The sequence below is a fragment of the Thermothelomyces heterothallicus genome (assembly GCF_042370625.1).
Source record: "Thermothelomyces heterothallicus CBS 202.75 unplaced genomic scaffold P884_scaffold_5, whole genome shotgun sequence".
NCBI lineage: Eukaryota > Fungi > Ascomycota > Sordariomycetes > Sordariales > Chaetomiaceae > Thermothelomyces > Thermothelomyces heterothallicus.
The window spans coordinates 793,446-808,712 of NW_027192566.1; the positions used below are offsets into that span (position 1 = coordinate 793,446).

At 46.3% G+C, this 15,267-nt stretch overlaps 2 protein-coding genes across 2 annotated transcripts; one reads left to right on the plus strand and one right to left on the minus strand.

Annotated features, from left to right (window-relative positions):
- Positions 1–8,888: 8,888 nt before the first annotated feature.
- Positions 8,889–10,487, plus strand: P884DRAFT_194423 (uncharacterized protein; the record flags this gene model as incomplete). The annotated part of the gene is given in 5 exon segments (XM_069437831.1): positions 8,889–9,077; positions 9,163–9,394; positions 9,476–9,638; positions 9,653–9,790; positions 10,079–10,487. 5 exon segments carry the CDS (start codon positions 8,889–8,891, stop codon positions 10,485–10,487), a joined length of 1,131 nt encoding a protein of 376 aa, XP_069299699.1.
- Positions 10,488–11,863: 1,376 nt separating this feature from the next.
- Positions 11,864–15,226, minus strand: P884DRAFT_290496 (uncharacterized protein; the record flags this gene model as incomplete). Its single annotated transcript, XM_069444059.1, has 6 exons — positions 11,864–13,443; positions 13,841–14,107; positions 14,225–14,240; positions 14,731–14,832; positions 15,063–15,100; positions 15,163–15,226. 6 exons carry the CDS (start codon positions 15,224–15,226, stop codon positions 12,281–12,283), a joined length of 1,650 nt encoding a protein of 549 aa, XP_069299700.1. The 3' UTR covers positions 11,864–12,280.
- Between the last annotated feature and the right edge of the window lie 41 nt (positions 15,227–15,267).

Below are 15,267 nucleotides of genomic sequence, written 5' to 3' on the forward strand. Positions count from 1 at the left end.
ATCACAATGCTTCCTATGTTGTAATTAGTCCTTCCATTCCCTCGGTTGATTGGCCTGTCTGTGCTGGTGGCCCAGGCGGCATCTGTATGCATATTTCCGTGACAATTATATCGATAGGGACCTATCCGGTTTTACTAATACGTTAGGTATATATAACTATATAGGTACCCCCTATCTTATATACTATATTGCTATTAGTAGTACAAGGCTAGAATCCTCCCTATAGGTTTAAGGTCTTATAGTACTTAGCGAAAAATAGCGCCGGTATAATATAATCATTATTACTATTAGTAGCTTTATATAGGTCGACTATAATAGAGGTGCCTATAATAATACTAAATAGTATTACCTTTATATTGCCCTTAATCTTAACAAAGGCAAATTTGGCCTCTAGATAGGGAATCTTGGTGGCGTTATCCTTATCTATGCTACGGAAGGTCTTATAGTTAGCTATAGTCATTTGCTCTCCTTATAACTAATAGCTATTAACGAAGTAATATATAGCTAGTAAGCGAACTACCTTATACTTGCTCTTGCTAGTATAGACCGTATTAATTACGCTTCTAGGGACTTAGGCTATAGCGCCTATCTTACTATCGTAATACCATTTGACTATAGCGTCCTCCGGAAACTATAGGTATAGAGGGCCGAAAGTATTACAGGTGACACCGCGAAGGGCATTGGCGACTCGAGGGGGTATATACTATAGGTTATACTATAGTATATTAGGATCTTTGCCCTCGAAGGCTATGGCTATATCTTTATAACGTACTCGGACCGGGCTACCCGTTGCCAGGTTATTATGGAATTCCTCTTCGGCACCTAGGTTGGCTATAAAGCCTATACTACTTTCTAGTATTATGTCTAGGTTCTTAAGGAGATCTTAGACATTACTGTCCGCCGGAGTATTGTTTTCGCTTATAGGGCCGGAGTATACGCCTAGTACGGGCGTAGGTATGGCCTGCGCCTGGTCAGACGCCTCTATAGCTGTCTGCTTCTTCCGCCGATTGATAGGCGTAAACGCGGTAGCCGGGGTGTCGGCTACTTCGGTTGCTATTGCCGACTACGATACGGATGTATCTTGCTAGCTAACCGGAGGCTTGTTTCCGGTGGCTAGGCTTGTTGCTATAGCTGCTGCCGCCGCTATAGAGCCCTAGGCGCCTTTGGCAGCCTATTTGTCGCTTTTTCTAGCCTTGCTTCTAGACTTGGCCATTATAACTAATAGAACTAAGCTATTTCTCTAGGGCCTTCTTTTAATAGAAATAGAGGTATGTAAGCTATAGGCGATGGTTATATAATTGCGTTGATGGAAAGGCTGGCGTTAGAGGGTTTGAAGGTTAGAAAAGAAGGTAGTTATTAAAGAAATTATAGAAGAATTAAAGAGGTTCGAAAAACTAGAAAATAGTAGGAAATCTAGGGGTTTTTATAGTTTTTAGGCAAGGCTTTTGAAGATAGGATGAAAGAAGGCTTAAGCTATTGGTGTTTAGCCCTACTATACCAAACAGGTAGGCTATTTAGCTCTATTTACTAAATAGTTAGGTTGTTCGGTAGCTAACTAAGCCAAATATACGGTTTAAAGTAGCCTATATATAGTAAATAGTAGAGTTTAGAATGAAAGTAGTAACAAAATAACGGTATAAAGAATGGTAATAGGTTTTCTAGTATTAAAACAGATTTAGGGTAGCCTATTAAAGGTATATATCTCTAGGTATTATTTAGCTTCTTCCTGGCTAGGTACGATACTCTAGGTCTAGCTAGAAGTCTTCTACTTTAGGGGTTAGCCTCGTTTCTTTCTAGGTAGCGGTTAAATCTAACGGCGATTCATATATTCCTAGATCAATTCGCTAGAAGTGGCCTCTAGTTCACTCTAGGGAAGCTACTAATCGTCCTTTACGTCAAATCCGAGCTAGCGAACAAGGTATTTAACCCTCAGGCGCTTCTTTCTATATATACGGTGGTCGACAATCTTCTCGATCTGCTAGTATTCCTTACTATCAACCAGAATTGGCTGCGGTGGTGGTGCGGTTCTTTTGAACGGATCGGGACCTTGTTTAACGCGGTAGAGTTAGGCGACGGATACGACCAGATAAACCTTCTAGGATTTGGGAAAGTCTAGCTCGTAAGCCAGTTTTCCTACCCTTTGCTTGATTTTGAACGGTCCTACTCTCTAGGCTGACCATTTCCTATTAGGTTTACCAGGCAAATGGTATCCCTTGTATAGCCGTAGCCAAATGGTATCCCTAACTTCGAATTCGGTAGGTATATGTCTCTAGTTATACCGTAGTTTGGCTAGTGCTATAGCCCGATTAATCATTTTACTAGCTTCGGCCTGGTATTATTTATATAGGATTTCTAAGGCCTTATACCTACTAGTTCTGGCGGTTTTCTTACTTAGGATATCTAGCACTAAGTACGGTTTGAATCTATATACTAGCTTATTTAGGGACCTCCTAATGCTAGTGACTAGCGTGTTATTAAGGTGATACTACAAGGCCGGTAGGATTTCAACCTATAAGCGGTCAGAATTTACCGCAAAGTTTATCTACAAGGCGATTTCTACGGTTTGGTTCGTCCGTTTAGACTATCTATTAGTCTAAGGGTAATAGGCCGTAGAAAATAGTAGCTTGGTTCCTAGTAATGAGAAGATTTCCTTCTATAGGTCGGATGTAAATTTAGGGTTACGATCACTGATAATTTAGGCTAGTATTCCCTAGTCGGTAAACATCTAGGTCCTTAGAAGAACCGTTACCTATTCTTTGGCTATATACGTCCGGCGGCCGGCCATAAGAAGCTTCTTCTTACTAAACTTGCAGGTCACGGTATAGAGGGTATCTGCTAGGGTATAGCCTTCGAGTGACTAGAGGGTGCCAGTGGTTAGCGCTAGTGGCAAGTCGGTAATGAAGTCTATAGCTACTATATAGAATGGTGTTAGCTAGGTACGAATAGGCTAGAGTTCCCCTAGTAGTAGGTTACGGTCGGTCGAGTTTGCCTAATACACCTTATAGTGCCGTACAAACTTTGAAACCTTCTAGGCCTTCCTATAGAAATAAATAGCTATAAGCTCGTTTATCATCTTGTTTTTACCAAAATGGTGTATATCGTTATAAACCATCTAAAGGACTTGGTTAATATAGTTTTCTAGCAAACAAAGTCTTCTAGTACCGTTAAAATCTATATAGAAAAGCAGTCCGTTCGAAAGTTCGAACGGTCCTATAGGTAGTTTTAGCTATTTGTATTTTCTAGCTCCGGTATAGTCATTTTTAACCAAGTCTTTCTCGTTTTTGCGGAGGGCTTAGTAGATAGGTCCATACTTCCGGTCCTTAGGATAGCTAGTAATGATTCTAGCCCTAAATTCGTTATTAAGCACCAGTTCTATAGTAGTTATATCCGCTATAAAGGCATCGGTATCCTAGTAATTGCTCTAGATATCTCTAAGCTTGTCTGCTAGGCTATTCTTAACCTTCGGATCATCCTGCTCCTAGGTAGGTAACCTTAATAGCATATCGGGTATTACATTTAGCGTCCTAGGGATATAGAAGATATTAAGGTTAAATCCTAACAGATAATTAGCTACGTTTACTAGTTTCAGGTTAGCCTTAGCTAGATCTATCGTGATTAGGGACGTATACTTTACTATCCCTTTCATTAGGGCATAGTTAGTAAGGATATTAACCAGGTGTCTATTTAACTATACCATCTTCCGAAGTTTCCTAATTACCTAGACAAGTACGGCAATTTCTACCTCTATAGATCTATAGCGCTTTTCTACGTTAGTAGTCGCTCTTGATATAAACAGGATAGGCTGTATTTCGCTTGAAGGAATGTCCTTACTAGGGATTTTCTTACTATCCTAGTCACCCTTGAGCTAGAAAGCGATAACGCTATAGCCGTCACGGTAGGCATCTAGCTTAAGGAACAGTGGTTTTTCTAGGCGGTGGTGGTAGAGAAACTCCTGGTTATATAAGTGTTCCTAGAGCAACCTAAAGGATTCGAGTTCTTCCTTGGTTAGGGTGAACTTGACAGTAGAAGTAACCGCTTTCCAGGCTCTTTTAGCTTTCCCAGGCTTAAGCTTTCCTTCTTTCCGTGTTACGGCTATTAGCGCCGTCTTCCGTACCTAAAGTGGCCTTGCTTTTATATTAAACCACGGAATGCCTTTCTTAAGCCATTCGGCTATTTCGAGGTAATGCTTTAGACTATCGAGTATGTCTGGGAACTTTAGCTTCTTAAAGGCGGTAATGCGGTCGTTGGTTTTGGCGATACCTTTGCCGTTTACGACGTACCTAAGGAGCCTTATGGCTAGGTAGCCTATAAATGATTTAGGCGCCCTAATATAAATACAAGCCTTATTAAGGATTTTACAAACGGTATATAGGTATTCGAGGTGTTCTTCCTCTATTTTGCTAAAGATAATAATATCGTTAATATATACCTTAATAAAGTGGTAGTATTTTAGGAAAAGTCTATCTATATAGCGTTACGCAAAGGCTAGTACATTCTTGAAACCTATAAGTACTACGTTTGATTTTTCTAAGCCGTAGTAGCTTATAACGACTATATAATTGCTATACTCCTTAGCTATAGGGAGCTAGTAGAAAAATCCTAATATATCTAAGGCTGTAAAGAACTTATTACCGACTATAGTAACTATAATATTATCCTAGTTAGGCAGGGGATAAATATCTAGGACTGTGATTACATTTAATGGTTATAGGTTAACTATACTTTAGCTTTTCTTGACCTTTACCCCGGGCTTTTCAGAAACTTTCCTTTATATAATAAAGGCTAGATATGTAATTAGGGTAGGTTTATCTATAAAAGTGAATCTCCTAGATACCTAGAGTTAGTCGTAATGCTTGTTAAGGGCTTTATAGTCTTTAAGCCCCATTAGGTATAGTCTAACTATATAGACTTGCTTTTGCCATCCATTAACTAGATTGATTCGTATCTTCTAGTGTTCTAGTATTGGTACGATTCCCCTATCCTAGTATAGGTTATATTTATCTAGAAGTTCCTTTACCTTAAGTGTAAATTCGGGATTTATATTGGCTATACTAACGCTATCCTTACTTTTGATGGCCGGAATGTCGTTAGGTTTCTCGATACTATATAATAGGGTATAAAAACTCGTCGCGTTTGGTAGAAGTTCCTAGTTACTGTCGGCCTTTTCCTAGTAGTATACGTATTAGGCTTCTTCTAGCCTTCTTTTTAACTCTTACTCGGTGATTCCGTCCTAAACCTCGGCCTATATATCTTCTATATCTGTTATACCAATCTACATTACGGTATCCTTTCCCAAGTATTCTGATAGATAGCCAACCTTGTCCCCTTTTTAGATGATCATAGGGGTATTAGTATCATTTTAGACAATTACTACCCTTAGGGTACGCCGGGTGACTATAGCGTCCTAGATTCCTTCTTAGCTAGCGGTGAAGTAGAAGCACTTGTTCTCTAGGAGGTTATTAGGTAGTAGAATGAAGTATATCTCGAGTAGCTAGGTAGAGTATATAGGCACGATGGTATACTAGGTAGCGGTAACCTTCCGAGAAATAGGCTTAGGGTTCTTTTTTACGATATCCCTATAGACCTTTATATTAGCTAATGATCTAAAGGTATAGATACCCTTGATAAAGTCAATCTTAATATTATAAATGGTTATAAAGTCGGTGCCTAATAGTATCTTCGGAGCAAGTTTATCGATGACATCGGCTATAATATAGACATGTCCGTCAATTGGCATGTTCTAGGCCTCTCCTAGGATATAGAAGTCAAACTCGACCTATTTACTAATCGTAGTCCTTAAATTAACTCCTTTAAGAGTGTAGGACTTGCCCTTGATCTATCGGGGGTTCTTTACCTATTAGGAAATCTATATCCGATCGACTAGGTTAATCAAACTACCTATATCAAAATAGATATCCGTAGTCTAATCTCCTAGGTTAGCTCGAACCGGAATACGTAGGTAAAACGTCTTCTTTGGCCGGTAGAAGGGTATTTCTATGCTTGGGTTGGCTTCTACCACTTGGCTAGGTTCGAAGGAGAGGAGAGCGGTTTCCTATTATTATGGTTCCTTAGTTAATTCTAACGGTATAGCCGCTCCTTCTACGAAGTCCTATTCTACCTAAGGAAGGTCTTCCTTTGGTAGTTTAGGTAGGCGTAGTTTCTTTCTATAATCCTAATATAGGTAGCGGTATAACGCTCCTCGGCTTACGAATGACTATTTGTAAAGCCTATAGATATTACTATCTTCCTAGATATAGTCTTCTTTGGCGGTACTAAGGAAGTACGCCTCTCTATTACTACTATCTCTATTAATCTCGGATTTGTAATTACTAATTAGGAGATAGCTAGCAGCTTTAAGCTCCTTATATTCGGTTTTAGCTTTCTCGTCCTCGCTAGATACTATTATAGTATTATAGTAGTAGTAGGTACTATCCTTATTAATACGCTTCTAGCTATAGTAATAGAACCGTCTAAAGTAGAGATTCTATTTGCTATATCTGCCCTTTTCCTAGGCTCTAGTACCTTATAGGCGGCTATTTCTAACTTGGTCATTACGCTCCTTTGGTCGAGACTCCTAGTTACGGCTTCGGAATCGCTCCTCTTATAGGAAATACCTATATTTTTATTCCTCCCTTCTCCTATAACGGTTAGTCTAGTACTACTAGCCTTAACTACCCTTTCGGGGGTTAGTATATAACTAATTAGCTTATTCCTTGTTAGTATTATCGCTATTATTACCACTAGTCCTATCCGAGGTATTATTAATATTAAATATAGCTACCTTCCTTAACCTCTTTTCGGCTCTAAGTTCCTCTAAGAGGGCTTCCTATTTTTTAGAGGTATAGAGGAGGTATTAGTTAATAATGTCTATCTTATATAGTTTAGGGTAGAGCTTATAGAGTAAGGGAGTTATCGCTAACTAGAGTCTAGTCAAGAGCTAGTAATTTGTCTTATCTCCCTAGACTTAGGTATAATAGAAGAGGTCTATAGTAAATTTATAGATAGATTTACCTAAGGCTAGGTTATCTTTAGTATAGCTATTCTAAACTAGCTATTAACTTACTTAGTTAAACTAGATATTAAATTATTCCTTAATTCTTTAAAGCTATATCTCTATACTTAGGTATAAGGTCTCCTTCTTAGTTAGTAATAATTATTACTTGTATTACTATAAGGCTAACCTATAGAATAATACCTATAGGTTATTTTATAGGAGAAGTTCCTTAGAAACGTTTCCTCTAACTATATTATAGATATATTTAATCTAGAGATTAATATTAATATAGCAATAGATCTTCTTATAATAGAAGATCGGCTAGCCGTTTATAATCTTTTAATTAGTATCTAGCTAAAGTAGGCTAATATTAGTAATCTTCTAGGCTTAGTCTATTACTAGTTATAAAGCTATATATACTAGCTATAGCTAAAGGGAACTAATATCTACTTAATTAGTTATAGCGTTCCAAAGAAGTCTAACTATTACCCTCTAGAGTAGTCTTATAATTGTTTCCTCTATTAGGTCTAGTAGTAAGAAGGGTATAGGTCCCTTTATAAGGGTATCCCCTACCGGTATCGGCGTTATCCTTAGCGATCCTTCTATCGATTAGACTATCGATTAGGGGTTTTATAAAGGCCCCTACTAGGGTTCTTCCCTTTTTAGAAGTTCCCTTAGTATATTAGTTATAATTATAGTTTAAGTAGCTCTACTAGGTCTACTTAGTATCTAGTTACCCTATCTACTTAGACTTACTAGGCTTAGCTTAGGCCTTAGGGTCTCTAGTAGATCCGATAGGCTAATAGATAGAGTTATCCTTTATAGGGCGGTTTCTAGTAATATAGTAAATTATTAAACTAGGTCTTCGGGACTTAGCGTTTTCGGGGTCTTTAAGGGTCCCCCGTATTAGCTTTCCTCCTAAACTCGCGCTTCTAGCGTAGTTCTTACTATAGGTAGTAATAGTAGAATAAGAGCTTCGTTTAAGAACTAGGGAAGGAGTCTTATAAAGTGCCTAATAAGCCCTCTTAGGGTATAGTCGTCAAGAGTCTAGGATTCTAGGTAATCCTTATCTATCGGGTGGTTATAAAAGTCCTAGGCGTAAGTAGAGTGGTTATCGGCCTCCTCGAGAGATACTACTAGCTTAAGGAGTCGGAGGTCCGTTAGAGAGAGCTTCTAAACCTAACACCGGTAGGCGTTTCTAATGATAAAGCGGTAGGTCTAACGCGCTTACCGTAATTTAGACTCGTTCATCGGTTCTTGATAATGTTATTATTACCGTCGTTTTTGACCGTTTAGGCGTCTGCTCGGAGCAGAGGGGCATAGTCGCTTGACTTGGGCAAATGGTCTCCTACGGCGTTCGAACGCGAATGGTAACGAAGATCACAGATTCGAACCGGTAGTAGGTACTACTTGCTACAGCTCGATAGCTACAAACGACTATAGCTCGGACTGGCTGTAAGATACGACACTATAGCGGTATACGCGCTGTAGGCGGCACTCCTGGACCAACTGGTACGGTCTGTAGAAGTGGTGATAAGATGCGTTGATTCTTCTAAGTGCTAGAGGCACTTGGGGATGCTGTCTAAATACATGTCTATGACCCCTGGCCTATCATCCCTGTTGGTGGGTCCGTCGGATCTGACCTACTGACAGCCATATGCTGTAATAGTCTGCCTTGGGGTTGCTTGGGTGTGTCTCAGTTTCTTGTTGTTCGTTTTTCTATTTTCCTGTGCGGGCACCTCTCGTCCCCCTTCCGGCATCCCACGCGATTTTTGTGCCTCTCTTGACATTGACATGCATCCCGCTTTCTTCTTTCGCACCCTCCGCCTACCTGCTGTCCTTCGTTGTCCACCATCGAAGGCGGCCGTCTGTGCTGTCGCCAGCCCTTGTGGCCATGTCGTCAGAAAACGGCAGCTTCGCCATCGACCCCGAGCGGGCCGCCGAGGACAACTCCGCCTTGCTTATTGGGGTAGTCTGCGCGGTCTGGAGCCTTGCCTTCGTCACGGCGCTGGTCCGCTTCTACACCCGCGCCGTCGTCTCGCGTTCGTTCGGCAGGGATGATGTGTTTATGGCCTTGGCCGTGGTAAGAATCCGCACGCAACCTCTGCCGGCGCCAATCCCATGGCCGCCATCAAATCGCCCGCTGACCCTGTGCTTTGCTCGCACAGCTGTGCGGAATAGGAGGGCTTGCTTCCTGGATCGTCGGATGCCACAACGGTTACGGGAGACACATGGATACCATCCCCCCAGAGCGCTTCTTGACGTTGATCGAAGCGCAATTCTACCAATCCATCGTGGAAGCCTCGTTCGCCTTTGGCTTTCTCAAGATATCCATCGCCTTGTCGCTCTTGCGTTTCAGCAGGAGCAACTGGTACACCAAGATCCTGTGGCTTCTCATCGGTATGGCGGCAATCCCCCCTGAATCCGTGGAGAGAGTTCGCGTCCTCGTCGTTTGTTGACCGGAATCGTGAACAAAAACAGGTTTCACCTGCTTCTATACGCTCTTCGCTTTCGTCACGTTCCTCGCTTACTGCAAGCCCATCGCAGGGCTATGGAACCCGGCACTTCGACCAAGGTGTTACAGCAGAGTCGTGTATAGAAACTTCGGCCTCTTCAACGCCGGTGAGTCGTTCTTCCAGCACCCGTAAAACAACAGAGCGCCCCCTCGCTCACGAACTTGATGGTGGTTAGCATGCAACATCTTCACCGATATCAGTTTCGCCACTCTGCCGGTGCCCCTGATATGGAGTCTGCAGCTCCAGAGACGAGTCAGGATATATCTGATCGTCATCTTGAGTGGGGGTTACTGGTACGACCACATCTCCGCTTCGACTTGAAGGCCGTGGCTAACGGTGAGCTAATTAGTGCTGTTGGCTTAGGCATAGCAAGGGCTCTGTTCATCATTGCCTATGTCCGCGAGACCGACGGAACCTTGTACGTTTTCGAGCACTTTAGGACTGCTACCAAACAAAATTGGGAATTGCCATGCTAACACTGCACAGCCTTCCATTCGCCCCCTTCTTTGAATCGTAAGTCGAGGTACCCTCTCCATCCGTGAACACACCTTCGGTGCTGAAAACACAGCAGCGTTCAACTCGATATCGGCATCATCGCCGCCTGCGCCCCGACCCTCCGCCCGCTCCTGGGACGAGCCCCCAAGCTCTCCACCACCCTCGACCCTTACCGGGGCGCGAACTACTACCGGGCAGGTAAAGCCCTCGACCGACTCCCGCTTAGCGGAAACTCCACGAGGAGGTACCTGCGGCAGAGTACTGCCTCGGGGCAGTTCTTCGAGATGAACACGGGGAACAGACTCTGGATTGCCCCGGAACGTAAAGTCTCGGTGTTCTCAGCCAGTGCCGTCCATGCCGAGCATGCGAGAGTCAACGGGGAAGCGAGCGGGGAGGGCCTTGAGGCATCCGTCATCCTGCCACCGAGAGCCGCGGAGATCAGGGGGATCGTCAAGACTACCGAAGTCAGGGTCGAAGAATGACGCGGCGTCCGAGCCGGATGGAGTCGTCGACTTCTTGCTCCTTACAAGACTCGTTGTTATCAACGTTAGTCCGACCAGGCCGTTTCTTGACGAGACTCAGGGGGGAGAAAAGGAAAAACCACGGTCTTGCGCAAACCTGGAGAGAGGGCCGGAGAACATCCAACTCGTGACAGGCGCCACGCTGTCACGAAAAGATGGGTGACGGCCCAGAAAACAGCCACAAAATCGTCGGATGATGTCGACTATATTACGTCCCCTGTCTCTCAGTCCTTACCGGCCACTCCCCAAAACAAGCACAACTCATGTGCTACGCATAATAACTTCCTGGATGATACCTGATGGATGGTACCAAGGGTGATATGCACCCGGCGGGAGTTATGACTCAGGCGCTCCTGTCCATACTGAAGCGGCATAGCGATATATAATTTTTTTCTTCTGCTCGACCAACCAATAACCAGGGATGTCACGCGCGCGTCCTCCATAATCATCGCTCCGCCCGAAACCCTGGGACAGCGGAGTCACCAATCTGGGACTCAGCCATCAGCCGGGCTCTATTTGAATTATCTATTGACCCTAGACTGGGATAGGTATACCTTTATTATCGAAGCATGGCTGTATCCCTGCGTTGAACGCCACTCCAAATGATTAGAGAACATGTTCGGTGCGCTTACCGGGAGGGTCCTCATGTCTAGCTCACTACACACGACTGTCATTACCGCAACCGAGGCACTAATTTAGAAGTTTTTGTAAGAGAGTGGCTTGTTGGATTTGGGGGATTGTAGGGTACCTCAGGTAATCAGTTGGTATTAGTGGTGATCTCGGGGCTGCGAGGCAAGCAAAAGTGTAATCAGAGTCAATATGTACGTTGAATCCGAGATTCATTCAATACATGCGTCACATGACTACAGTGCTTGTATCATGATATCATTATACCGGAGGATTTGGTAAGTTGGAGACAAATAATATTATACTCGAGATGTTCGGTGTGCTGTGTAAGAGATGATAACTCGAACGACCCGCACGAGATTCAAATGGAAACATCAGTGAGCGCTTCCATTCCCCTATCCTCTTTGTCATGTGGCAAGGTCGAGCTGGACTTGAATGCTTGTTGTACCCAGCTATCACACCCTTCAGTTCAGCTTGGCCAGCTCTCTGGTTAGTTACCTTGCATGTTTGCTCTTATATACTTTTGTCTCTCTTCCGTTTATGTGCGAATGATTACCCACTGGGATGTGAATAACTTGCGAAAGGGATGAGGAAATTGACCCCTGTCTTGGTTTGATAATACCACCCATGATGACCATGCATCTTTCTGCCTACACAATATACCTTAGCCGCGTGGAAAACACTGAAGGTATATGTATCTTAGGTAAGTCAGCATTTCTTAAGCAAAACAGAATTAAGATGCATCATCCCGCGATAAATACAGGCATGTAATATTGTCCAAGCGAGAGCTCCTATGCGAACATCCGAGGGGTCTCTTGTTGAACAAGTTGCCATCTGCTTGGATCCTGACCTGCTGCTCCTTTGAATTGATGAAATTCGCGCAAGTCCATAGGTATAGAACCAACCAAAATCGTACAAAGTTGTCGTTTGCCAAGTCGTGCATAACCCGAAAAGAAAGGGGGGAAAATTACACCAAGCAAAACTGCCAAAGAGAAAAACCAGAAATCAAGCTTGAACTCCACCCCATGTAATAATTAAGAATAGAAACTTGCCCGGGTTCCGAACGCTCCCAAATTTTGGTATCTCGCACCACCATTCCCCCCTTTCCCCTCGCCCGCCCGCAGAAATCAGCATTGCTCCATGCCCATCATCATGAAATCCATCCCCATGGGCGGGGACTCGCCCGAGTCTTCCCCCTGGCTCTCCATCCCACTCGCACACGCACCAACACCTGCACCAGCACCGGCGCCGGCGACCCCTCCTCCTACGGCCAAACCACCACCGCCGCTGCCGCCGACTCTCTTTCCCTGCGCCATATTAACCCCACCCGCAGTAACGGCAGCAGCGGCGGCGGCGGCGGCGGCAGCAGCAGCAGCAGCAGAAGAAGAAGAAGGGCCGACGACCGACGTGGCGGCCAGAGCCGGCACGGGGCCGGGGACGCCGGCCTTGAGGGCGAGGACGGCGAGGCGGGCCTCGTTGCGCTCGCGGCGGAGGCGGGCCTCGGCCTGGCGGAGCTTGGCGCGCTCGGCGCCGAGGAACTCGGCCTGGGCGCGGGCCTCGTCGCGCTCGGCCCGCAGCCGCTTGCCCAGCTGCCGGGCCGCGTACAGCTCGTTGCGCGCCGTGCTCAGCTGCATCCGCGCCTCGTCGCGCTCCCGCGTCGCCTGCTGCAGCAGCGCCCGCAGGTCCTCGTCGCTGCTGCTGCTACTGCTACTACTACTACTACCGCCGCCGCCGCTGACGCCCCCCCGGCCGCCGCCGCTGACGCCGCTGCCGCTGCCGGTGGTGGTGGTGGTGGAATTGTCGCCGGGCTGCTGCTGCTGCGGCTGGGCAGGGTAGCTGGTGGGCGCCGCTACGGACCGCGGGAGGGCATGGTGGTGGTCGAAGCCGGCCGGGCCGAGCGGGTCGGTGGGCGGGGCGAGGTAGGGTGGTTGGTGAAGAGAATGGGGATGAAGCGGCGGCGGGGTCGCTCCCGGGAGTCCTGGCCCCTTGTCGAAGGCGGCATGGACGGAGGCGGGAAAGTGCGGTTCCGTGGCCGAGTGGACGTGGAAGTCCTCGGGGGAGGATCCGGCGGCGAACTGGTCCGGCCCCAGGAAGGTGGTGAAGTCGGCGCCGTCGTAGGCGAACGGGTCGTCGTAGAGGCCGACCATGGGGTGCGGCACAGCGCCCGCGGCGCGGATTGCGGGCTGCTGGCCTGCTGGCGGCGCGGCGGACGGCACGGTGGTAGCGGTGGTTGTGGACCGGTTGAATTTAGGCAAATGTGATCGCGAACCCAAACCCAGAAACCGAGCAGCTGGGGCTGCCGTCGCCGGGGTTCACTCTGGAACCGAGGAATGCCGTCAGCTCCACTCTTTCGACGTCGGTTAATAAGAAATGCCGTTATCGAGACGTCAACGCTCCTGTGTAAGTCGACGCATTCGGGCGGGATTGGCAAGCACGTGTTGCAGGAGAGAAAAAACGAATAACAATAAAATCAATAAAAAATAATAATAAAAAAAAGACCGGTGCGCCCGTCGCGGACTGATGAGAGGGTGGATTCGGGTCCGGTGAAAGATTGGAAAAGGGGCTTTCCAGCTAGCTAGTAACAGCCCAGTACTTTCCGTATGTGAGCTTTGTCCGGTCCGCTGCGTTTCAATGCATGGGCAAGGGGCCGCTCCTCAAGCCGGCCGGGCACGCTCCGGAGTCAGGACCGTGATATGTTGAGGATCTGGTCCGGGACTGCAGGTTTCCAGGGGCGGTCTCCGAGACTGAACTCGTGTCCTGTCCTGCGCACGAGAGGAAACTGTCGGCTCTCGCATCAAGAGGGGTTCGTTTCCCTTCTTCGCGCGAGGCCGCAAATTTGCTCATGTGATCTCGGGAGGTCGTCTCCGCAGAGCTAGACCCCGTCAGGCCCTGCGCCAAGGGGGCTACCCCAGGATTCCTTCGGTACAACTTCTTGGCGGGGAAGCTTGAACGTCCTGGGGAACGTATCACAGTACCTACATGATTAACTAACTGCATACTCCGTATACTACTTCGAACATACACGTGTACACTACCAAGTACTTGTCCAGTACGAATTCACATGTCCATACTCCGCACATATATGCACTACATGTTTCGTAGTAGTACATCGTAGTGCATCCAACTGGGGTTGGGTGAGCGGAAGGACTCAAAGCTGGCGTTAACTGTGCGGAGTAGTACCCGCAAGAGCGAAATATTACACGGTTGGTGTATGCGGGGATGTTGGAGTCCAAGGGGGCAAAAGTGAGGGGATAAGGAGAGAAAGAGCGCGTACAAACGCAGACGCCCGTAAGGTAGTGGAGAACCAGGCAGGACACTCCAAGTTTTTCTTCTTCCTTGCTTGAAACAGTATGGCTCCGAATTACTGGTATTTTTTCCTCGTTATATCTGAAAGAGCCTTCCATCGTCGTCGAGTGGGGCATGGGCACGGAGTGATGGAGTGGCCAAATTCCCAGCCTCCCCCCTAATGCCAAAGTAGCAGTGGTTGGTGCGGTTGGCCGGCCGTTGAGTTTGGGAACTTCTGGAAGCCTTCCATGCGGCCACTAGTACGGATCACACTAATTACAACACCGCGCACCAAGCTATCACGAAGCACGCGGTACAGAGTACGACATTGACAATGGCCAGCTCCACCCGGCTTTACCGGAAACGAAAGCTGGATAGTGCTCCACACGCTACACTGGAGAACCATGCAGGTGTTTTTTTTTTTTTTTTTTTTTTTTTTTTTTGTCAGGGGTGCTCAAGAAGGGCACGACAGCAACACGGTGGCTGCACAGCAAAGACCGAGCGCATGAGTCTCCGCTCCTGGCATTCTCCTCCCGGCCACTGTACCATGGTACTCTGTCTATAATGCGACACACTCGGCCGGAACCGGTGAAGAAAGATGTGGCGTGCGCTGCACAGACTGACTTTGTATGAAGTATGAAGCACCACGCCAGCATGAGTGGCTAGGTAAGGTGGTGTGTTCATCAATAACAAACCATCTAATTAATTATTCCATGTCCCGAACCCGCCGCCCCATGGTCGCCGCCCCATGGTCGCCACTTGTAACCATAGCCGCTAAAGCACGGCATGTTGAATTAAAGTAGTATTCTTTGTGTAATCCGTATATGAC